At 50.2% G+C, this 18,787-nt stretch overlaps 12 protein-coding genes across 12 annotated transcripts; 6 read left to right on the top strand and 6 right to left on the bottom strand.

Moving 5' to 3' along the window:
• Positions 1–316: 316 nt before the first annotated feature.
• On the top strand, positions 317–841 carry AGOS_AER144C (AER144Cp; the record flags this gene model as incomplete). The annotated part of the gene is made up of 1 exon (NM_210357.1): positions 317–841. One exon carries the CDS (start codon positions 317–319, stop codon positions 839–841), a length of 525 nt encoding a protein of 174 aa, NP_985003.1.
• An 8-nt stretch (positions 842–849) lies between these two features.
• On the bottom strand, positions 850–2,127 carry NGK1 (hexokinase; the record flags this gene model as incomplete). The annotated part of the gene is made up of 1 exon (NM_210356.1): positions 850–2,127. One exon carries the CDS (start codon positions 2,125–2,127, stop codon positions 850–852), a length of 1,278 nt encoding a protein of 425 aa, NP_985002.1.
• A 328-nt stretch (positions 2,128–2,455) lies between these two features.
• Positions 2,456–2,932, bottom strand: AGOS_AER142W (AER142Wp; the record flags this gene model as incomplete). Its single annotated transcript, NM_210355.1, has 1 exon — positions 2,456–2,932. One exon carries the CDS (start codon positions 2,930–2,932, stop codon positions 2,456–2,458), a length of 477 nt encoding a protein of 158 aa, NP_985001.1.
• Positions 2,933–3,207: 275 nt separating this feature from the next.
• Positions 3,208–5,145, top strand: AGOS_AER141C (Zn(II)2Cys6 transcription factor domain-containing protein; the record flags this gene model as incomplete). Its single annotated transcript, NM_210354.2, has 1 exon — positions 3,208–5,145. The coding sequence occupies one exon, from the start codon at positions 3,208–3,210 to the stop codon at positions 5,143–5,145; it is 1,938 nt and encodes a 645-aa protein (NP_985000.2).
• A 133-nt stretch (positions 5,146–5,278) lies between these two features.
• AGOS_AER140C (AER140Cp) lies at positions 5,279–6,523 on the top strand (the record flags this gene model as incomplete). Its single annotated transcript, NM_210353.1, has 1 exon — positions 5,279–6,523. One exon carries the CDS (start codon positions 5,279–5,281, stop codon positions 6,521–6,523), a length of 1,245 nt encoding a protein of 414 aa, NP_984999.1.
• A 190-nt stretch (positions 6,524–6,713) lies between these two features.
• DAK1 (dihydroxyacetone kinase) lies at positions 6,714–8,480 on the top strand (the record flags this gene model as incomplete). The annotated part of the gene is made up of 1 exon (NM_210352.2): positions 6,714–8,480. The coding sequence occupies one exon, from the start codon at positions 6,714–6,716 to the stop codon at positions 8,478–8,480; it is 1,767 nt and encodes a 588-aa protein (NP_984998.2).
• Positions 8,481–8,712: 232 nt separating this feature from the next.
• On the top strand, positions 8,713–10,341 carry POB3 (FACT complex subunit POB3; the record flags this gene model as incomplete). Its single annotated transcript, NM_210351.1, has 1 exon — positions 8,713–10,341. One exon carries the CDS (start codon positions 8,713–8,715, stop codon positions 10,339–10,341), a length of 1,629 nt encoding a protein of 542 aa, NP_984997.1.
• A 77-nt stretch (positions 10,342–10,418) lies between these two features.
• On the bottom strand, positions 10,419–10,968 carry GMC2 (Gmc2p; the record flags this gene model as incomplete). Its single annotated transcript, NM_210350.2, has 2 exons — positions 10,419–10,598; positions 10,654–10,968. The coding sequence occupies 2 exons, from the start codon at positions 10,966–10,968 to the stop codon at positions 10,419–10,421; spliced, it is 495 nt and encodes a 164-aa protein (NP_984996.1).
• A 120-nt stretch (positions 10,969–11,088) lies between these two features.
• Positions 11,089–12,162, bottom strand: ERV41 (Erv41p; the record flags this gene model as incomplete). The annotated part of the gene is made up of 2 exons (NM_210349.2): positions 11,089–12,080; positions 12,132–12,162. The coding sequence occupies 2 exons, from the start codon at positions 12,160–12,162 to the stop codon at positions 11,089–11,091; spliced, it is 1,023 nt and encodes a 340-aa protein (NP_984995.1).
• A 208-nt stretch (positions 12,163–12,370) lies between these two features.
• SMA2 (Sma2p) lies at positions 12,371–13,528 on the bottom strand (the record flags this gene model as incomplete). The annotated part of the gene is made up of 1 exon (NM_210348.1): positions 12,371–13,528. The coding sequence occupies one exon, from the start codon at positions 13,526–13,528 to the stop codon at positions 12,371–12,373; it is 1,158 nt and encodes a 385-aa protein (NP_984994.1).
• Positions 13,529–13,652: 124 nt separating this feature from the next.
• On the bottom strand, positions 13,653–14,918 carry ECM7 (Ecm7p; the record flags this gene model as incomplete). The annotated part of the gene is made up of 1 exon (NM_210347.2): positions 13,653–14,918. The coding sequence occupies one exon, from the start codon at positions 14,916–14,918 to the stop codon at positions 13,653–13,655; it is 1,266 nt and encodes a 421-aa protein (NP_984993.2).
• A 752-nt stretch (positions 14,919–15,670) lies between these two features.
• Positions 15,671–18,664, top strand: ORC1 (origin recognition complex subunit 1; the record flags this gene model as incomplete). Its single annotated transcript, NM_210346.2, has 1 exon — positions 15,671–18,664. One exon carries the CDS (start codon positions 15,671–15,673, stop codon positions 18,662–18,664), a length of 2,994 nt encoding a protein of 997 aa, NP_984992.2.
• Between the last annotated feature and the right edge of the window lie 123 nt (positions 18,665–18,787).

Genomic DNA, 18,787 nt, shown 5'->3' with positions numbered 1-18,787 from the left:
AATGCATGTAGTACAACTGCAACTGATATGATATTATCAACCTTTGGTATCTCGTAAACAGCAACCGATATAGCAATGGAGCCTTCTCTACGTCAGGACGAGTAATGTTGTTGTAATCTCAAGCTCTCATATATCCTTTCGCGTCAGCCATATCTGGGGGGACCAGCTTCATCGATCACATGACTCAGGTCTGATGAAGAACCACAAGTCCGTCGCATGGCGGCAAGGAAGAGTGGTTCACCATGCGCAGCTGAGAGTTCAACGGCATACGGCTACCCCCGGGTAGAAGACGAATAGCGCCAAGACAAGTGGGGTCATGTCGGACAAGGGTGCAGGCGTCAGGAACGGACACGCAAGATTCGGGGTACTGGATGTGGTGAGAATGGCGATCGGAGCGGGCATAGGCTTGTGGCTCCTTGCAAAGGCAGGTGCATGGATGGGACTGCAGCCACGGGTGAGCAGGGACCGCGGCGCGGACCTGCAACCGTCGCAGTATTGGGCGGAACACGGGATGGAGATTCCGCACGTGTTCACGGCAACGGAACTATCGCAGTACAGCGCGGGTACGGGAGGCACACGCCCCGTGCTACTTGCTGTACTGGGGCACGTCTACGAGGTGACGCGGGCGCCGCGGCTATATGGTACGAAGGGTCCGTACCGGCGCTTCACCGGGCGTGACTGCTCCAACTTGTTTGGATATGCAATGTGGGAGCTAGGGGCCATGCGAGCGGCGGCATGCAGCAGCAACGTATCAAATACCACCGAAGTGCAGTTGCAGCGGATCAGGGGCTGGCAGCGGTTCTACCAGGAGCGGTACCCTTATGTCGGCGTGCTTGTGTAGAGAGTGCGCTAGGCGCGCCCCGATTTCGCGGCCTGGTACGCGGCGAAGAGGGAGGCACCAAGGAGGTTGCTGTCGGGCAGAAACGTGTATTTGATCTTCCCGTCAGAGACTTCCTTTAGCTTTTCATAGTAGTACGTACAGAATCGGAGAAACGAGCCGGCAAAACTGATGGTTATGGCGCCAGTGGGGTCGTCCCCGTGCCGAAACCGGTGGATACCGTAGATGGTAGCGTGCAGGCAGAAGGCAGCTCGGTCGACAAGGGTGCGCGCCAGGTCCTGCACGGCAGGGAACTCATCTGCGCGGAAGAAGTCGCTTGCGCGTCCGTCGAGAATTGCGCCCAGGAGCTCACCAGTGAACTCGATGTCGCGGACCGAAGAGATGTCGCAGTACGCCAGCGCGTTCCTTAGCGACAGCGGGATCCATTTTCCCGCGGTCAGGTACTCCAGCGGCATGAACGGCGCGGCCTGCTCACCCTGATGCTGATCGAATTGGCTCAGCGGCAGGAAGTTTGCGCCCAGGAACCCGGCCTCGCTATTGATCAGCAGTCGCACGTCTTCCGAGCACGCAATGGGCATCTTAGCGCGCGGCACTGCGGCGAAGGGCAATGCGAAGCAAAAGTTGATCCCGGTGCCGAGGATCATCGCAATGTTATCGCCGCCGTGCAGCATCTTGTTGGTCCAGAACACCGCGACCGTGTCGTTCACGATGCCGCCCAGAGACACCTGGAAACGGTACTTGGTGTTGTGGGCCATGATGTGTGCGAAGCTCTGCTCCAGAATTTGCCGCAGGCTGACGTTGCGGACCTCTTCCGTCATCTGAAAGCCCTTACCCATCGTGGTAATCTCGTTCTTGGTATTCAGAGGGAAGCTGAAGGTGATCCCAAGCAAAAACCGGTACCGGCTTCTCCCCACATGCATGAACACGCGCTCACATACCCATTGGACGATGCGATTGAAAAAGGCTATGTCTACGATGCGATGTGGAATGTCGTATGCCCATTGTGCGGTCACCTGGAAATCCACAGTCGAGATAATCGCGCTTTTGAGAGTCGTTCCTCCTATGTCGATGGCCAGCAGGAAATCCTCCGCGACTGTGGATGCAGATCTGGCCTCGCAGAGGTCTTCCGGGATGACCGCGCTGCTCAACATGGACACGGTGCTCGTCTCGAGCCGGAGTTGCAGCTCCTGGGCCACCTTCCGGCTCACCTGATTCACACTCAGGTCTTCGTAGCCGGCTATTAGGGCGTTCCTGGCTTCAGTAGCCCGTTCAAGCTTGGATAAACGCATATCTTGCCAATGTTCAGTCGATGTTGGTAGGTCCCTATTTCGGTTGACACTGTGGTAGCTTTTCTGAACTTAATGCACGTCCCGGACTCTACTGCCAGCAAGCGGCGCTACTCCCATAAAAGATACATCTGAGCGCCCGCGCCCGATCCTGCACGCATGCTCCCCTGGCGCCAACGCGGTGCGTGTTGGCGCACGACTATGCAACCCTCTGCTCGGCGTTTGCGGCCAGCGCTGCTTCTTAGGGCGCGCCCGCGGCCTCCATAATTAGCTACCTATGTTCTACATTCGCAGCAGGCAGGCGTAGCTCGCCTCCAGACATGGCTGCCGCCTAGAGCTTGACCTGGCTCCGCTGGTAGTTCATGTCGCCGTTGACCAGCACACAGTCTGTGATAACACGATTCGCGGGAAGTCCAAGGCCAGTCTCGCCATACTGAGTACACTTGCTGTCCCACGCGCCGGGCTGGAACCAGACGCCGCGCAATGGCAGGCGGAGCTCGCGCAGCTCCGATAGCAGCGTCAAAGATACTGCGGGTGGCGTTACGAATACAACGCTGACGTTCTCATAGTCCGAGCCCGCAAGGGCATCTATCGCGGAACGCAGGTCGGGCTGGATCTGCAACGTACGCTCGGCATTGCTTGCAACTGTCATGGCACCTCCATGAGGGGACACAGGGACGACGGGGAGTTCGCGCCGGACAAACCATTCGACTATCCGATTGGCGAAGTGTCCTTTCTGGTAAACCTTGCCAATCACGAAGTAAACTGTGCGAGGACCGAAGAACTCTCCAAGAGCTTTCTGTGACATGAGGACTGGTTTCTTTGATATTACAGTGGTGTGTGTTGAGTGATCGCGGCGGTAAGCTGTAGTGTCGAGTTCCTATATATAGTTCCACGCTTGTAGAAAAACCACTTCCGAGATGAGCTCGTTTGAGATATCTTCACAAGTGCTCCACTAAGGACATTCTACGCCACGTTAGGCTGGAAGTACCGCTAAGAAGAGGCCGGCAGCCATACGGAAGTAAAGTTAAAAGAGCTATCTTGTTCTTTCTTTCTGGGACGCAGAAGTGTATATCTGCATTGATGGTGGGCATCTATGACTCCAAAAGACGCACGAAGCCGTGTTCGAACTGCAAGCAGACCAAGGTCAAATGTGAGTACATACAGGCGCTGCCGTGCAGCAGATGCACGAGAAACGGGCTAGAATGCTACTTTCCAGACAGGATCGGTGGCGCGGGATCTTCGGATCTGGAGGCGACAGCGGTACCGGGCATCGAGGGCTGCGACGTTGACCCGCAGTGGATGCGCGGGATCAACGACCGCCTGACGACCTTTGAGAGTGCGTTGGAATCGATTTTGGCGGTGGTCCAGACTGGGCAGATCCAGCAGCAGCAGCAGATCAACCTTCTGCAGCAGCAGATGTCCCAGCAGCAGCAGCTGCCAGATATCAGCCAGCTACTGGTGCCGACGATCCTGGACTCGAGCGGTTTGATAAAGCAGTACACTGATGTACGTGATTTCCGAGCCGAGAATGTGATCTCTCGCCAGCAGGCCGCCGAGCTGCTGCAGCTCTTTGTGTCGCGATACGCGGGCCATTTGTTCGGATTCCTCCTCAGCGACTTGTCGATCGACGAACTTTGGACGAACTCGCCGATTCTGCTTGCTGCTATCTGCACAGTCACATGCAGGCAGCAGCAACAGGCCGCGCACCTGGCCTTGCAGCTGCGGCAGAGCCTGGACTGGTTTACGACTCGTCTGGCTAACACCAGGCGCCGCCCGTCCAAAAGCGCAGAGATGGAACACACACTGCTGGGCCTTTTGATCGCGGCACTCTGGCTGCATTCGAACCAGCTTTACATCTCCGTGGTGTTGCACCTTGCTAGAGTATGGAGGATTGACCAACTGTGTACTGCGCTGGACGCAGATGATCGCCTGATGAAGCTGTGGCATCTGCTCTATATTCTGGACGGGAACGAGCTACTAGTCTCTAATCGGCGCCCGATCATATACCACACGGTAGAACCATCGCTGCTAGGCGCGCGTGATTGGTACCTAAAGCGCCTAGATGATGACACCGTTCGTGAGGTGCTCGTAGCCACAGATACCAGAGGGATAAACCTGGTGAACCACCGGCAACTGCAGTTGCTGAACGAAGTTGGGCGCGAGAAGGTTAACACATCTACCTCGATCTTGCAGGAGATGCGGCTACTCAGCCAACTAGAGTTCCACACTGCAATTGAATCAATCTTTCATTCAGACAACTCGCTGCCTCAGTTCGGCCCACCGGCCGGCCTGTCACTGCTGGAGCCCAGCAAGTTTGGTATCCCATGGAAACATAACATGGATATCGATCGCTGGATGATTTCGTGGACCATCGCTCTCCAGGAGATCAACGTCCAGCAGAATGTCTGGTGTCTCAAGTCAACCCTACTTTACTACCATTTTGCCCGTATGTACATCAATGCCAAGGACAGCATTGATGCAAGTAAAGACAAACTATTCGCTGGTTCTACAGAGCCCGCAGTAGACGACCTCAAAGAAAGAGAACGAAAGCATGACCCGTGCCACCAGATCGCGCACTCAGCTGCACACTCAATCCTGCGACTGGTCACACGGGACAAGGATGTCCGCTCAATCTTTCAGTTTCTCCCGATACACATGTACATCATGGTATTTTATGCCTCTATAATTCTGCTTGACCCTACTGACACATGCGATGTCACGGTTGGGTCGGGCGCTGAGACATCCATGAAAGAGGCTTTCCTACTAGTATCGAAATTCAAGCATATGCTTGCTACTATGGCCTCTTCTGACCTTGAGTTTCAGAACGAGTTGGTTAGCCAGCTACAACGGCACTTGCTGAACTTCAACAAAGCATGCAGCTCTTATCCAGTCTGCGGAAAACGTATACAAGAAATACTAAATGATGCACAATGCCATGTTGAGCAAGGCCTGGACGAAAATGAGAGCAAGATCAAGCATATTGTGGCATGGCCGGGTACTAACCACGGCCACCCTTAGGCATCATCATGTAGTTTTCCCACTCTAAAACTCACGATGAGCACCGGCATCAAACGACAGTGTACAAAAACAAATAAAAATTGTAGAACCAAAGACAGACAGTAACACATGTATACCACGATAGACGAGCAATATGAACGAATTGTCTGATCAGCTATCCCAAAATCTCAAATGTGACATTACGCTGATTGGCCAGCGAGTCATGCGCGCGCCGCAGCTTATCAAGGATAAACTCGATATTGGGTTTCAATTCAAAGATAAAAGCTTCGACGTTATCCAGGAGACATTTAATCACATACATAACTCCGTATTGACCCTTGATACGGAATGCACGCGGTTTTCTACCCAAATTACCAACCTCATGAATCATACGCAGAACTTGAATCGGGGCTTTCAGGAGATCATCTCCCGGGGCGCTTGGGATAATATTCAGGTCGGTTCGCCGGTGTCGCCAAACAGTGTCATGTCGCCAGTTGGGAGAGACTTTTCTCCTGCTGTGGCAACGCCGACCACGAAGCGGTTTAATTTCAGCAAGTACGTGGACCGATTCCAAACGACTATCGTGAAGATCAAGTCTGATCAGCAGCAGTTCCAGACGCGCGTGGTCTTGCCCCTCCTGCAACTCAAGGACTTGGGGCTGCGCATACAGAAACCCCTAGAGGAACGCCGGAATCTCGTGCTCGACATCAATTCGTACAGCAGCAAGGTTGAGAAGTACAATCAGCGCGTCCACACGAACGAGCTCACGCTCAAAGGAGAGCAAAAACGCATGAAGTACGACAAGAAGCTTGAGGATGTTCGCTTCAAATACGAGGCGTTAAACTCCATCCTCAAGGTCGAGCTTCAAGTGTACTTTGACCTATTCCGCGACTTCTTGAGCGCCTGGTTTCCTCTTTACCTCTACATCACTTACTCGCTTTATTATAACCTCTATCAGTTCTTGGGCAACTGCCCAGAAGTCCGGAAACTACTTGAGAAAAGCGGCTTTTCTAGTCTGGCCCCTGTATCGTCTGTCGTCAACACGTCGCGCAACCTTGTTGAGGATTTCCATGTTTCGTTCGATGGCGCCATGAAACACCTCCAGAGCCTCAACATCATCAACTACAAGAAGTTGTGCGCCCTTGTATATGCAGGCGAAAATGATGATGGCTCCAGGGCCAACGCGTTTTCGGGAATCATCCCTACCGTGTACGCCACCGCGCTTTACGATTACGATCCCCAGTTCAACGACCCCCAGTACCTTTCCATTAAGAAGGGGGACATCATCCAGGTGATTACGCAATCAAAAAATGGATGGTGGTATGGCGATCTTCTTCGTACCAAAACTAAGGGTCTATTCCCTCAGAGTTACGTGCAGGTCCAAGACTATGGGCTGTGAGCTTAGTGTCCCTTCTCAACCAGTCACATGATCCCGAAGCTGGTCTGTTTCGAATTCGGGATATTTTTAGGAAGTACGTTTGTTCCAACGACGTTGCTTCCATGCATCTTGCGGGGTTGTTGACGCAACATTTTCAGTCTCACATTCCCTGAACAGCTTTGCTATCTACTAGGAGTTACTGAAGCTTTTAATGTCTGTTAATAAATCTTTTGAGTTAGATAATTCGCTGCGCTACAGTCTCCATGGGTTTTCATTGGCCAACCCATCTGTAACTCTAATTGAAAGGGAGAAGATCCTATACAGGAAATTAACAAAGGAGTCTGTGGCACTAGTTTCGGGTGGGGGGTGCGGACATGAGCCTGCGCACAGCGGGTATGTTGGGGAGGGCATGTTAGCCGCGGCTGTCGCAGGAGACATTTTTGCGTCGCCGTCGACGGCTCAGATTTTGACTGCAATAAGGATTGCTACAAAGCAAGCAGCTGGAGCATTGCTGATCGTGAAGAACTATACTGGCGACGTTCTTCACTTTGGCCTGGCAGCTGAGCGTGCTCGGTCTATGGGCATTGATTGCCGCGTGGTTATTGTTGGTGATGACGTAGCTGTTGGTCGTACCAAGGGTGCAGGAGTTGGACGTCGGGGGCTGGCGGGGACTGTGCTCGTGCACAAAATCGCAGGGGAGTTTGCCAGAAGCTATTCTGCGGACTATGGGCTAGACGAAGTCGCTAATGTCGCGGAGATAGTCAATGACAATTTAGTTACGATCGGCGCGTCTCTATCCCACTGCAAGGTGCCCGGCAGAGACTTCGAGTCCAGTTTGACGGATTCTCAGATGGAACTTGGCATGGGCATCCACAACGAGCCCGGCGTTCAAGTACTCGAGCCAATTCCGTCCACAGATGAGCTAATAGAAGAACACATGTTGCCGAAGTTGTTGAGTAAGGATGACAATGAGAGATACTATGTCGACTTTTCACCCGATGACGAGGTCATTCTGTTGGTCAATAATTTGGGCGGGATCTCTAACTACATGATGGCAGCCCTTACCGCCAAGGTGTCCGAATCCTTAGCCAAATATGGCATACGTCCCGTTCGTACCGTGTACGGCTCCGTAATGACCGCGTTCAATGGGAACGGCTTTAGCATTACCTTGTTGAATGTGACTCGCAGTGAGGCAAGGTTGCAGGACTTGTTGCAGTCTCCAATCTCATTACTCGAGCTGTTTGATGCACCCACCTCTGCTCCTGCTTGGCCGCGGATAGATACCGGCAACGACGCCCACGCTTCCGGGGAAACTGACCTGGTGCTCAACACTCCATCTGCTGCACCTTTTGGGCGCTTTGACTACGATTTTTTTGCCGCACTAGTTAGAGCAGGCAGCAAGCAGGTTCGCGAAAGCGAGCCGCACATTACCCATTTAGACAACATTGTCGGTGACGGGGATTGTGGAACTACACTTGCCGCCGGCGCTCAGGCTATAGAGGATGCCCTGGAGCAACTACGCGGTCTTTCGTTTTCTGAGGCGATAGGCCAAGCTTCCCAGATCATAGAGGCCTCAATGGGTGGCACCTCGGGTGCCCTATATTCTATTTTGCTTTCCGGGATTTGCCACGAGATTACAGAACTTTGTAGCAGCCCTGATGATGAAGTAACGCTGGAGCTTCTTGGGACCGCTTTGCAACGTGCTCTGCATGCCTTGTACAAGTATTCAGGTGCCCGTCCCGGCGATTGCACTATGATCGATGCACTAGAACCTTTCATTAGCAGCTTGTACCAAGAAAGGGACTTTGCCAAGGCCGTTGAAGCAGCGGAAGAGGGTGCCCGGGCTACGGCCAAGATGGCTGCTAAGTTTGGCCGAGCATCCTACGTCTCTGACACTACTGACGTTCCTGATCCTGGGGCAGTAGGGTTTGTCGCATTTTTACGTGGTATGCGCGCCGCTTTCGAGAAATGGAACTGATATGCCCGGTAAATCTTTTGGGACAGATCGAATGGCATCCCATTCATCCGATGAGGACGCTATGTTAAATAAATATTATCTATATACTCTAAATACTATATGGTTTCATCCGTGTTACCCGGATTTAGAGATGCGCGTTCTCGTCTCCAAGCTTTAACTCGTGTGGCTGACGATTCTACATAACGTGTATTGACCAGGCTGAGCAGTAACGTTAGCAACTTGGACACCAGTTATGAGTACCGATTTCGACAGAATTTATTATAACCAGTCAAAGGTGAGCGGTCGCTTCCGTTTGGGCGAAGGTGGCCTGGGATGGAAGGCTTCCGCCACTGGCGGGTCGGCTGCCATGCAAAACAACGAACCAATTCTCTTGACTGCGGACGAACTGGCTTCCGTGCAATGGAGTAGAGGGTGCCGTGGCTACGAACTAAAGATTAACACGAAGAACAAGGGCGTGGTGCAGTTGGACGGTTTCTCGCAGGAAGATTTCACATTGTTAAAGAACGATCTCCAGCGCAGATTCAACGTGCAGTTGGAACACAAGGACCACTCGCTTCGGGGATGGAATTGGGGTACTACCGATCTGACAAGAAACGAGCTGATCTTCTCCCTAAACGGGAAACCAACTTTCGAAATACCATATTCGCATATCAGTAACACGAATTTAACATCAAAGAACGAAGTTGCGCTGGAATTCGACTTGCAGAAGGATGGTTACAATCCAGCCGGCGATGAACTGGTTGAGATGCGCTTGTACGTTCCCGGCGTGGTCACACAAGAGGATCGCCATAGCAGTCCGGCAGAAGATGCAGATGTAGACATGGAAAAGGACAACAAAGAAGAGAAGTCGATCGCTGAAGCATTTTACGAGGAGTTACGTGCCAAGGCGGAGATTGGCGAGGTTTCTGGTGATGCTATAATTTCATTCCAAGACGTATTTTTCACAACGCCCAGAGGTCGTTACGACATCGACATTTACAAGAACTCCATCAGACTGCGGGGTAAGACATATGAGTATAAACTTCAGCACCGCCAGATTCAGCGTATTTTTTCCTTGCCTAAGGCTGACGATATCCATCATTTGATGGTTCTTTCGATCGAGCCCCCTCTACGGCAGGGCCAAACTACGTACCCTTACCTAGTGCTGCAGTTCCAAAAGGACGAGGAAACGGAGGTGCAGCTCAATGTCGAGGATGATGAGTTTGAAAGACTTTACAAAGATAAGCTAAAGAAGCAATACGATGCGAAGACACATGTTGTGCTGAGCCATGTATTGAAGGGCCTCACCGACACACGTGTTGTCGTTCCCGGCGAATATAAGTCGAAGCATGAGCAATGTGCTGTGTCCTGTTCGTTCAAAGCCAACGAAGGCCACCTCTACCCGCTCGATAATGCTTTTATGTTTTTGACCAAACCGACGTTGTACATTCCCTTCCAGGACGTCAGCTCCGTCAACATATCGCGCGCAGGGCAGGCTACCACTTCTTCCCGCACGTTTGATCTGGAAGTTGTTCTGCGCTCTAATAGGGGCTCCACCACATTTGCCAACATATCTAAAGAGGAACAACAGATTTTAGAAAGCTTTTTGAAGTCCAAAAACGTCCGCGTCAAAAACGAAGAGAAAGAGACTCAGCAGCGCCTACAAACAGCCCTTGGCTCTGACAGCGAAGATGAGGACGTTAACATGGGTTCTGCTGCAGAGGACGATGAGTCTGTGGACGAGGATTTCCAGGCGGAGTCGGAAGACGATGACGTCGCGGAGGAGTTTGACTCAGACGCCGGTGTCTCGGAGAGTGAAACTGAAGCCGCCGATGGCGCAGACACCGAGGACAGGCCTTCGAAGAAAGCTAAACTCGCGTAAATTATGTTTGTACATAGGCAGAAATACCCATCCATGTAATGTTGAGCAAGGCATTGCATGACGGATGCCGGCCGGGACTATCCCTGCGTCAAATTTTCGAGCGTGCTCTTGATGATGCGCGCCGATGCATTGAGCTCCCGCCGCTTCTGTTCCAGGTGCGTCTCTTTGCTCTTCATCCAGCTTTCCGCAGCGCCGAACCGGGTGGCGCCTCTGTGCGAGTCGACGGTAAACGCCGCCTCCTGCCAAAGCAATTGCTTCTGCACCCATCGCGTTAGTAACCCGCCCGCCCTGCGTGTTCATCGTGCTACATACCTTGAACGACTGGTTGAGCTCTGCCACTATCTCGTCCATTTCCTTTGTAAATTCTTCCATTATGTTCGAAGACACGTCGTACAGCTGGTCCCAGTCCATCGAAACAACTGGCTGCTCCTCATTACGCTCCAGCTTCACGCTTTTGATCAGATCAGTGGCCTCGCGCACGCGCTGTAACACCTGATTTTCTAGCATCTTACTCTGGACCTCGGCTCTGTAGCCTGGCTGTATCCACTCAGCGGCTAATTTGTCGCGGCCAACCCCTTCGCCATTTGACGTCTGCCGGACGCTGTCTTCTGATGAACCGTTAGTCATAACTTTTAAATATCAGTGGAGCCTATAACGTTGCTATTTATCTTTTGGAGATGGGATAACGCGTTGTAGTTCCTAGGTTTTATATTTAGCTAACTTTTGGGTGATTTTCTCCACATCGGCCTATTCCAGTAGACCTTTCGAAGAGTCATGTGGCTCCCCGTAACGCAGAGACCACCGCGGGCCTAGAGTAGATATAAGCAGCCAGTCAACCAGGCGGAAGGCCCAGGCGGCGATGTAGACGATAAACGAGAGCATGGTCACGAGCCGGATCAAAAACGCCCAAAAGCTAATACGCTTGTCCTGGACGACGACAGTCAAGGCTTCGAAGTTGTATAGAATAAAGATCCCTGGCGTGTATAGGCGGCTTGACGTATAGGTGATGTCGTTATGGCTAACGGAGTATTGATTTGTGTCCACAACAGCACCCATCTTGCGGTAGATTGTCGGCAACACGGAAACAAAGTAATGGAATCGGGTCAGACGCTGCTGCGCGTAGCGGCCTACTTGGTCGAGCGTATTGTCAATGTAAGGGAAAAACTCACCAAATGAAAACTCGTTGAAGATGTGGGTCAGGTTGATCTCGTCATGGGGCACGCGCTGGCGAGAAGAGTACCTCCAGCCCTTGGGAGTGATGTGCAGTTCGCCCTTGACGCGGTTGACGGGGATCGAGCCGTAGATATGGCATCCGTTAAACTCAAACTCCTCGGGCAGGTCAGCATCTGGGATATTTTCGCGGAACTTGAGCGGTATGGCATCGGCTAACATGCCGTCGATGTCCGGGGTGCGGACCTCATTAACAGAGTCAAATGTGGTGCCGTACGGTACGAAGAAAGGGATATTCTTGAACACCAGTCTTTTCGACACGTCGTTAATGTCCCTGGTAATATCAGTTGCCTTGACGTCGAGGTATTTGCACGGCATTTGCACCATCACGTCCATGTTAATCTGCGTTGTCTGCCGCAGTTCGGGGTCGATGATGTACTGCTCGTCCAAATAGCCCCCAAAGTAGCTGCCAAATTCCCCCCACGCGATAAACAGCAGGAACAGGTACATCATTATGGACATAATGCCCCCGCGAGATGACCGACGGACGTGCTGCTGGTCGGTTTTTGCTACGACTGTTAGTACTGCATCGTGTGTGCACTATAACCCTCGGCACATACGGAACGCATCGAAAGTCCTTAGGCTCGCCATTATGAATATGGTAGTGTTTCTTGGGCTGCTTAGTAGCTCTACTCGTCTACACGTATATAGGTAAAATGGTGTATATGTATAACTTTTAACACCGGATTTTTTCTGTATGTCTGGAATCTTTTAATAAGCTGAAGTGGTTAAAGGCTGAATGTCAGTGTCATCACAACATATGGTAGGCATTAGATATCTAGTAATAGTGCAGGTATAGCTAAACTTGGATGCGAGTAGAGCCGCGTGTAGACACGCAAATAGCAGTTTCTCCGCTGTCGGGGGTTTGCTCCTCATCCTTCCAGTCAAGATCGTCGACTTCTTTGCTGGGTCTGCGTCGCGACAGACTTAGGCCAATATAGCATGCCACTGCAAACCAAAACTCCATGACAAACCGTAGAACGGATAGCCAGTATCCGGTGTCGGGGTTGAAGGTCATCACCTTAACTTTGTAGTCGTATGGGTAACGAATGCTGAAAAGCGCGAGGAAGTAGACGGCCATGCCAATTTGATAAAACAAGCTGCAGGTGACTACGGCATAGGAAAGCTTGAGCGTAATCTGCTTAAAAAACAATGCTTTCGGCAGCTTGTCAGAGGTGGCGGAATGCTTTTCTTCGCGAGCAGCGAGAATATCCATCACGCATGCGACGGTGGCCAGCGCTATGGCGATAATAATCAATGCAAAAGAGCAAAGTTCAGTGACCTGAATGGCATTTGTGAGCTTTTCAAAGCACTTGAGGAGAAGAGTGACCGTCTTGAACTGGTCAACGCTAGGCAGGGGCCCACCCTGCTGGAGGCTTTGGAGGAAGCTGGCGACCTTGTCGGCCCGGTAGTCATCATCGTGCACAAACTTGTAGAAGGAATCGAAGATCGACCGGTACAATATCCAGAGGGAATCACTAAGGATCTTGGTGTTAGTGTGTGAAAGCACACCAAGCTGTGCACCTAGATCTCGGACTATCATGGATATTATGTCCAAACCGTTGGGGTTGTCCATGCAGTACCACGTAGCCTTGTTTGACAGGGGCTGCCATTTGCAGTAGCCGAATAGATTGACGTGGTATTTATTCGATGGGTCAAAAGTGTTAACCAAATTGGAGGTGTCATAGTCATTGGGCTTGGGGAAATTGACATTCCAACCTAGATCTATCGCCACATAAGAGAGTAGCATGGAGACTTCTTTCACGGTGCTTAAAAATAGCGTGGCTGTTGGCGTGGTATTGGTTAACTGGAAAGAGACTTGTGGCGTACAAATAGGTAGATCTCTCGAATACGTACATGAATAACTGGGTAAGTGTAGGAGACAAATTGCTGTTGCGAGCGACAATAGCATGAACCATTTGCCATACGATTGAAACTGTAGTAATCGCGAGCCCATCGTTGAATACAACTATCGTCTCTTGCTCTGATCTCAGGTAGTATGTCTATGTCACAAAGAGAGCCAGCTCAAGTTGTTATGTTGTAACATTTTATGTGACACTGTCGTTCTTCCGACCGTTTTCCTAAAATTTAAATGTTGACGCCGCGACCATCACCCGAGGCGAACTTCCTAGCGAAACGTCACTGGCTGAAGACATGCCTGGCGGATATGACGGGGGCGCTATAGGAACGGACAAATGCTTAACTGAGGAATGCGGAGGCGGAGTGGGCTCCTCTACGCGGAGTAAAGTGGTTTGTGGCAGCGGATCATCCAGAGTGGTATTATTGACCTTCTGCGCATACCCACCGGGCACAGCCGTTGTAGCTACACTCATCTGCATATTTGATATCTTCTGTACGCCGCTGTCCGGGTCCATAATACACCATTCAAGGCCTGTCCACACCAAAAATGAAACGAAAGAGAAGCCGACAAGTGTACCAAGACATATAAACCAATTCCCACCCAGTTCATATGCAAAACCAAATTCTTTTAGCTCTTTAGTAACCTGGTTTTGGAATGCCTTGAAAAGCAACACCAGTTTTATTACCGCTACCAAAGACAAATTCAATATGACTAAACTTGTTAGGGAAAGTAGGTGAACCATCGCCCTTTCCCTGTATGTGGAGAGCATCTTTCCCTTAATTGAATAGTAGTGAAACATGCCTACTAGAGACAGAAACTCCAAGACCATGACTGCATACAGCATCTGGATCATCTGTCGTTTGGTTTTGCTGACATGCTCCATATGCGAAATATAGTCGGGCATCCGATAAGTACTATCGTCTGTGGAACTACGCACTCCAGGAGAGTCGTCATGCCTTCCATCGCTGTCCCGAATCGCGCCGTCGCGGTTCCGATATGTATACTCCAAAACAATATTAAGCCCAATGTCCCGCAGCAATTCTCTGTAGTCCAAAACGTAGCCTTCTCCCAGGGTCGTGCAAGTACAGTTATCCGTCGGCTGCTCCGGCACCACAGAGGACACACGACACAATCCATAAACGCCGCTCAGCACATATGCAGGTACATCTTGAACACGCGAGGAAGTGTATTGCGTCAATATTACCACCTCCGACGAAGTCAGACCCAGCCCATCCACAGGCCCAACGTTGCTGCTCAGCATCTTGAACAAACCGTTGGCTATTCGATCACGGGCAGTCGTGAATTTTGCAGCGTAGAGCGTATCAGGGTATGCAACCGCGCCTATGGTCGATACCAAACCGAGTATGATGACCATCAGCGAACTCGTTAACCGTAGGGCTTGTACAATCCTGTCAATGGTGTTCAAATTCTGGAAGGGCCTTTTCAGAGCGGCTTTAAAGCTGCCTACAAGCCCCGACTTTGTCATGCCCTGTAAATTTAACTATTGGCATGCTCTGAACCACCTTTTCAGCCCAGATCAATATACAGTATAGCTCCTTGCGATGTCTGTCTTTTGCCTATCACTCATGCAGCCAAGCTTACAGTTAATTTTACGGTGTTAACTACTGTCGTACACAATGCTATCAACCATCATCAAGAACGTAATACTCACGTGATATTATGCGTATAAATGGATCCGACAACTCACCGCCTGACACCACGGACGACGGCTAGATTAAATAACAGGCATACTGTTGTTAATGCTTTGGGCAGTCCTCCAGCGAAGACAGGAGCTCGTTAACGACCCTGGCGGATGCTGTTAGGCATGCACAACAACGACCCAACAATCTGCTTCAAGAAATGACATCCTCATTGCGCTGGTAACAAGGTATTTAAAGCAAGGTTAGGGAACTCTAGTCAGCTCATACATATAGACCAAGAATTACGCACTCAGGCAAATGCTGTAATCGGCAGTACTATTCCATTTATACTACTTTAGTTGGTGTCCTTTTATTACAACGGTCACGTGCGTTTCCCGAACACATCAGTGAACCCGCACACCTCATTACAAAACATCGGTAAATCAAAACGCGGTTGAAAAGGCTCTTCGATGATAACAAATGATAGCAAAGGACGCGACGCTAGGACACTGCATAAGCTGTCGGCTGGACTCCAGGGAGTGGATAAGAAGAGGGTGCGGTAAGTTCATTTACAGCTGCATAGGTTCACCCAGCGGGTATGGCAGCCACACTAGCGGATTTCAAAGGGTGGCAAATCATTGTTACTGATGAAAGTGGGAGTGTGATCAAGGACACAGGCCGCCGGCGCAGGCGGCGAGGGGATTCAAAGGAGATTGTTCGGCTGCAGCGAAAGTCAGATGGCCTTCAGCTCTCTTGCGCGGACTCAATTGTGTGTAAGGACCCACAGACCAACTCTCTATCCATCTATATGATTCACGAGATACGGCTGAACACGGCAAGTAACTACGTGGAGCTTTGGTGTTTTGGGTATCTCTGTTGGTACGAGATTAACCCAGAGGAATATTATGCTCAATTTTTGCCCGAGGCACTGGACTCGTGCCCAGACTCTTTGTCGTCTGTGGAGCGGGCAGACTATTTCCGCGAGAAGTTTCAGCTGGAATGCAACCGCTCTGAGCTGTACCTTACAGCTGAGCTGTCCGAAATATATCTGAAGGACCTGGTTTCCCTTGCGCAGGTGTACGACACGGATTCATTTTCGCCCGAATGTGTTACACAGGAGAATCAGATGACGACATTCGTCGTAAGTAGCGCCTGCGAGCCAGACGGAAACAACTTTGTCGCCATTAATATTCGCGAGGTGGAAGATAAAATACGCAGAAGCGACCCTGAAACTAGCAAAAGGTACGTTAAGGAACTAACTGCAATAACACCTGCGCCTGTCGCCAAGAAAAAAGTGACAGTACAGGTTTCACAGAGACGGCGAGGCGAACAGCCGAGGCGTGAAGCCGCGAATCTCAAACGAGTGATCGTAAAACATGAAGAAGCCAATGACGGGCAGCCATGCATTTCCCCAGCCCCTGCAAAGAAAGAGCTTTCCCAAACAATCCCGGCGCCTTCTCAGGATAAGGATTCAAATAAAGAGCCAACACCCGCAGTAGCTGCGCCTATAAAAGAACAGACACCTACCACTATGGCTTCGGTCGATGTTTCACCGAAAGGACCTACGCTGGCTCGGAAAAATAGCGACCGAAGGGCTAAAAACAAGACGAAAGAGGAACAGCCACCCCGTCGCGATACTAGAGGCTCCATTCCTGATCTAAACAAACGCAGCGAGAAGCCTTCTCGGTCTCAGAATAGCAAAGCGAAGAGCTTCGTCAACTCAGAAACAGATGAAGAGGTCAGCAGCCCGAGCGACGACCATGTCACAGAAGATGAGTCGGATGAGTATATTTCTGATGCATCTACTAACTCAATACAGCATCGTGACTTGGAGGGGGGATTAGGGAAAAGAGGCCGGAATAAAGAGAACGAGGAAGAGGCTGATGGTGCAGAAAGACGCAGTTCACGCGCTCGGAAGGGCACCTCAGGACCCCAAAAGCGAAAGGCATCTAGATCACCCACTAAAGAATCACGCTTGGCGACGCCGAAAAGGGCGATAACCAAGAAGAACGTATCAAGAGCTAAGAAGGCATATACCCCTTTTTCAAAGCTCTATAAGGACCCTGGGGAAATTCCTGACTTAAATAAAAACAAAGATTTCTATCGTGAAAACCATGATTGGGATATTTCAGCGTTAGAGAACCATTTCAGATCGCCGACGAAACAGAAATCTGTTGAGACCATTTTTTCCAAAGTTAAGAGGCAATTGAACTCTACTCATAGCAAGGAGGAAATTGTGAAGGCTTCGAACTTTGAAGACTACCTTCCAGCCCGTGAAAATGAATTTGCCACAATATATCTCAGCATGTATAGTGCCATCGAAGCAGGTACTGGTACAAGTATATATATTGCTGGTACCCCGGGGGTCGGAAAAACGCTGACCGTACGAGAAGTGGTAAAAGAATTGCTCATCTCATCTGACAGAAAGGAGCTTCCTCAGTTTCAATATATTGAAATAAATGGTTTAAAGATGGTGAAGGCTAGTGATAGTTACGAAGTACTATGGAAAAAGATATCCGGAAGTACTCTTACGTCGGGTGCAGCCATGGAATCTTTAGAGTATTATTTTAAAGAGGTACCTCAAACCAAAAAACGCCCAGTGGTTGTTCTATTGGATGAATTAGACGCTCTCGTGACGAAGAATCAGGATGTCATGTATAACTTCTTTAATTGGACGACATACGAAAACTCAAAATTTGTTGTGGTTGCTGTAGCTAACACGATGGACCTACCAGAAAGACAGTTGGGCAACAAGGTATCCTCTAGAATAGGGTTTACGAGAATTATGTTCACGGGCTATACCCATGAAGAGTTAAAGACAATTATAAACCTGCGGTTGATGGATCTGAATGACAGTCATTTTTATGTTGACCCGGAAACGGGCAACTCATATCTCATTCAAGATGGGGACACTACCCAACTGCCGAAAGATGTTTCTAAGTTACAAAAAGTACGATTAAAGATAAGTGAAGATGCCGTTGAAATTGCTTCAAGGAAGATTGCTAGTGTCAGTGGCGATGCTAGAAGGGCCCTAAAAGTCTGTAAACGCGCGGTTGAGATAGCCGAGCAAGATTATATGGAAAAACATGGTTATGCTTTTGATGGACAGGCCCAGCAGCGAACCTCGGCTTTCCAACCTACGTCAGAGGAGTTACAAAAGGTAGAAATACATCATATTACCAAGGCTCTGCAAGAGACGATAACCTCACCCACCGATACGTACTTGCGGCGGATGTCTTTTACGAGCAAGCTCTTCCTTTATGCCCTTGTGAACCTTATTAAAAAATCGGGAGCCCACGAGCAGACTCTGGGTGATATTGTGGATGAGATTAGGCTTCTGTTGGAGGTCAATGGCAAAAATAAGTACATATTGGAGATGAAGCGCGTACTATTTGTGGGGGACAACGACGAAGAGGAAAACGAACAATTACGTATAATATCTTGGGATTATCTGATCGACCAACTCGTCGAAACCGGCATCATTATTAAACAGAACCTCAAGAATGAGAGGATGTGTGCCATCAAGCTCAACATCTCTTTCGAAGAGGTCTGCAGGAACATCATGGAGGATGAGGTGCTAAAGACACTTTGATGCCAGACGGTGATGATCTATCAACCTTGCGTGTATGAAGCGCACAGCAAGGCAAATAATTCCAGTGTCCGAGCACTTTACTATCATGTAACCAAAGTTTTTGCGCAGTCAAGTAGATATATA

The sequence above is a fragment of the Eremothecium gossypii genome, chromosome V, assembly GCF_000091025.4.
Source record: "Eremothecium gossypii ATCC 10895 chromosome V, complete sequence".
Taxonomy (NCBI): domain Eukaryota; kingdom Fungi; phylum Ascomycota; class Saccharomycetes; order Saccharomycetales; family Saccharomycetaceae; genus Eremothecium; species Eremothecium gossypii.
Note: the sequence above shows the minus strand (reverse complement) of the source record. Positions and strands in the feature narration are given on the sequence as shown.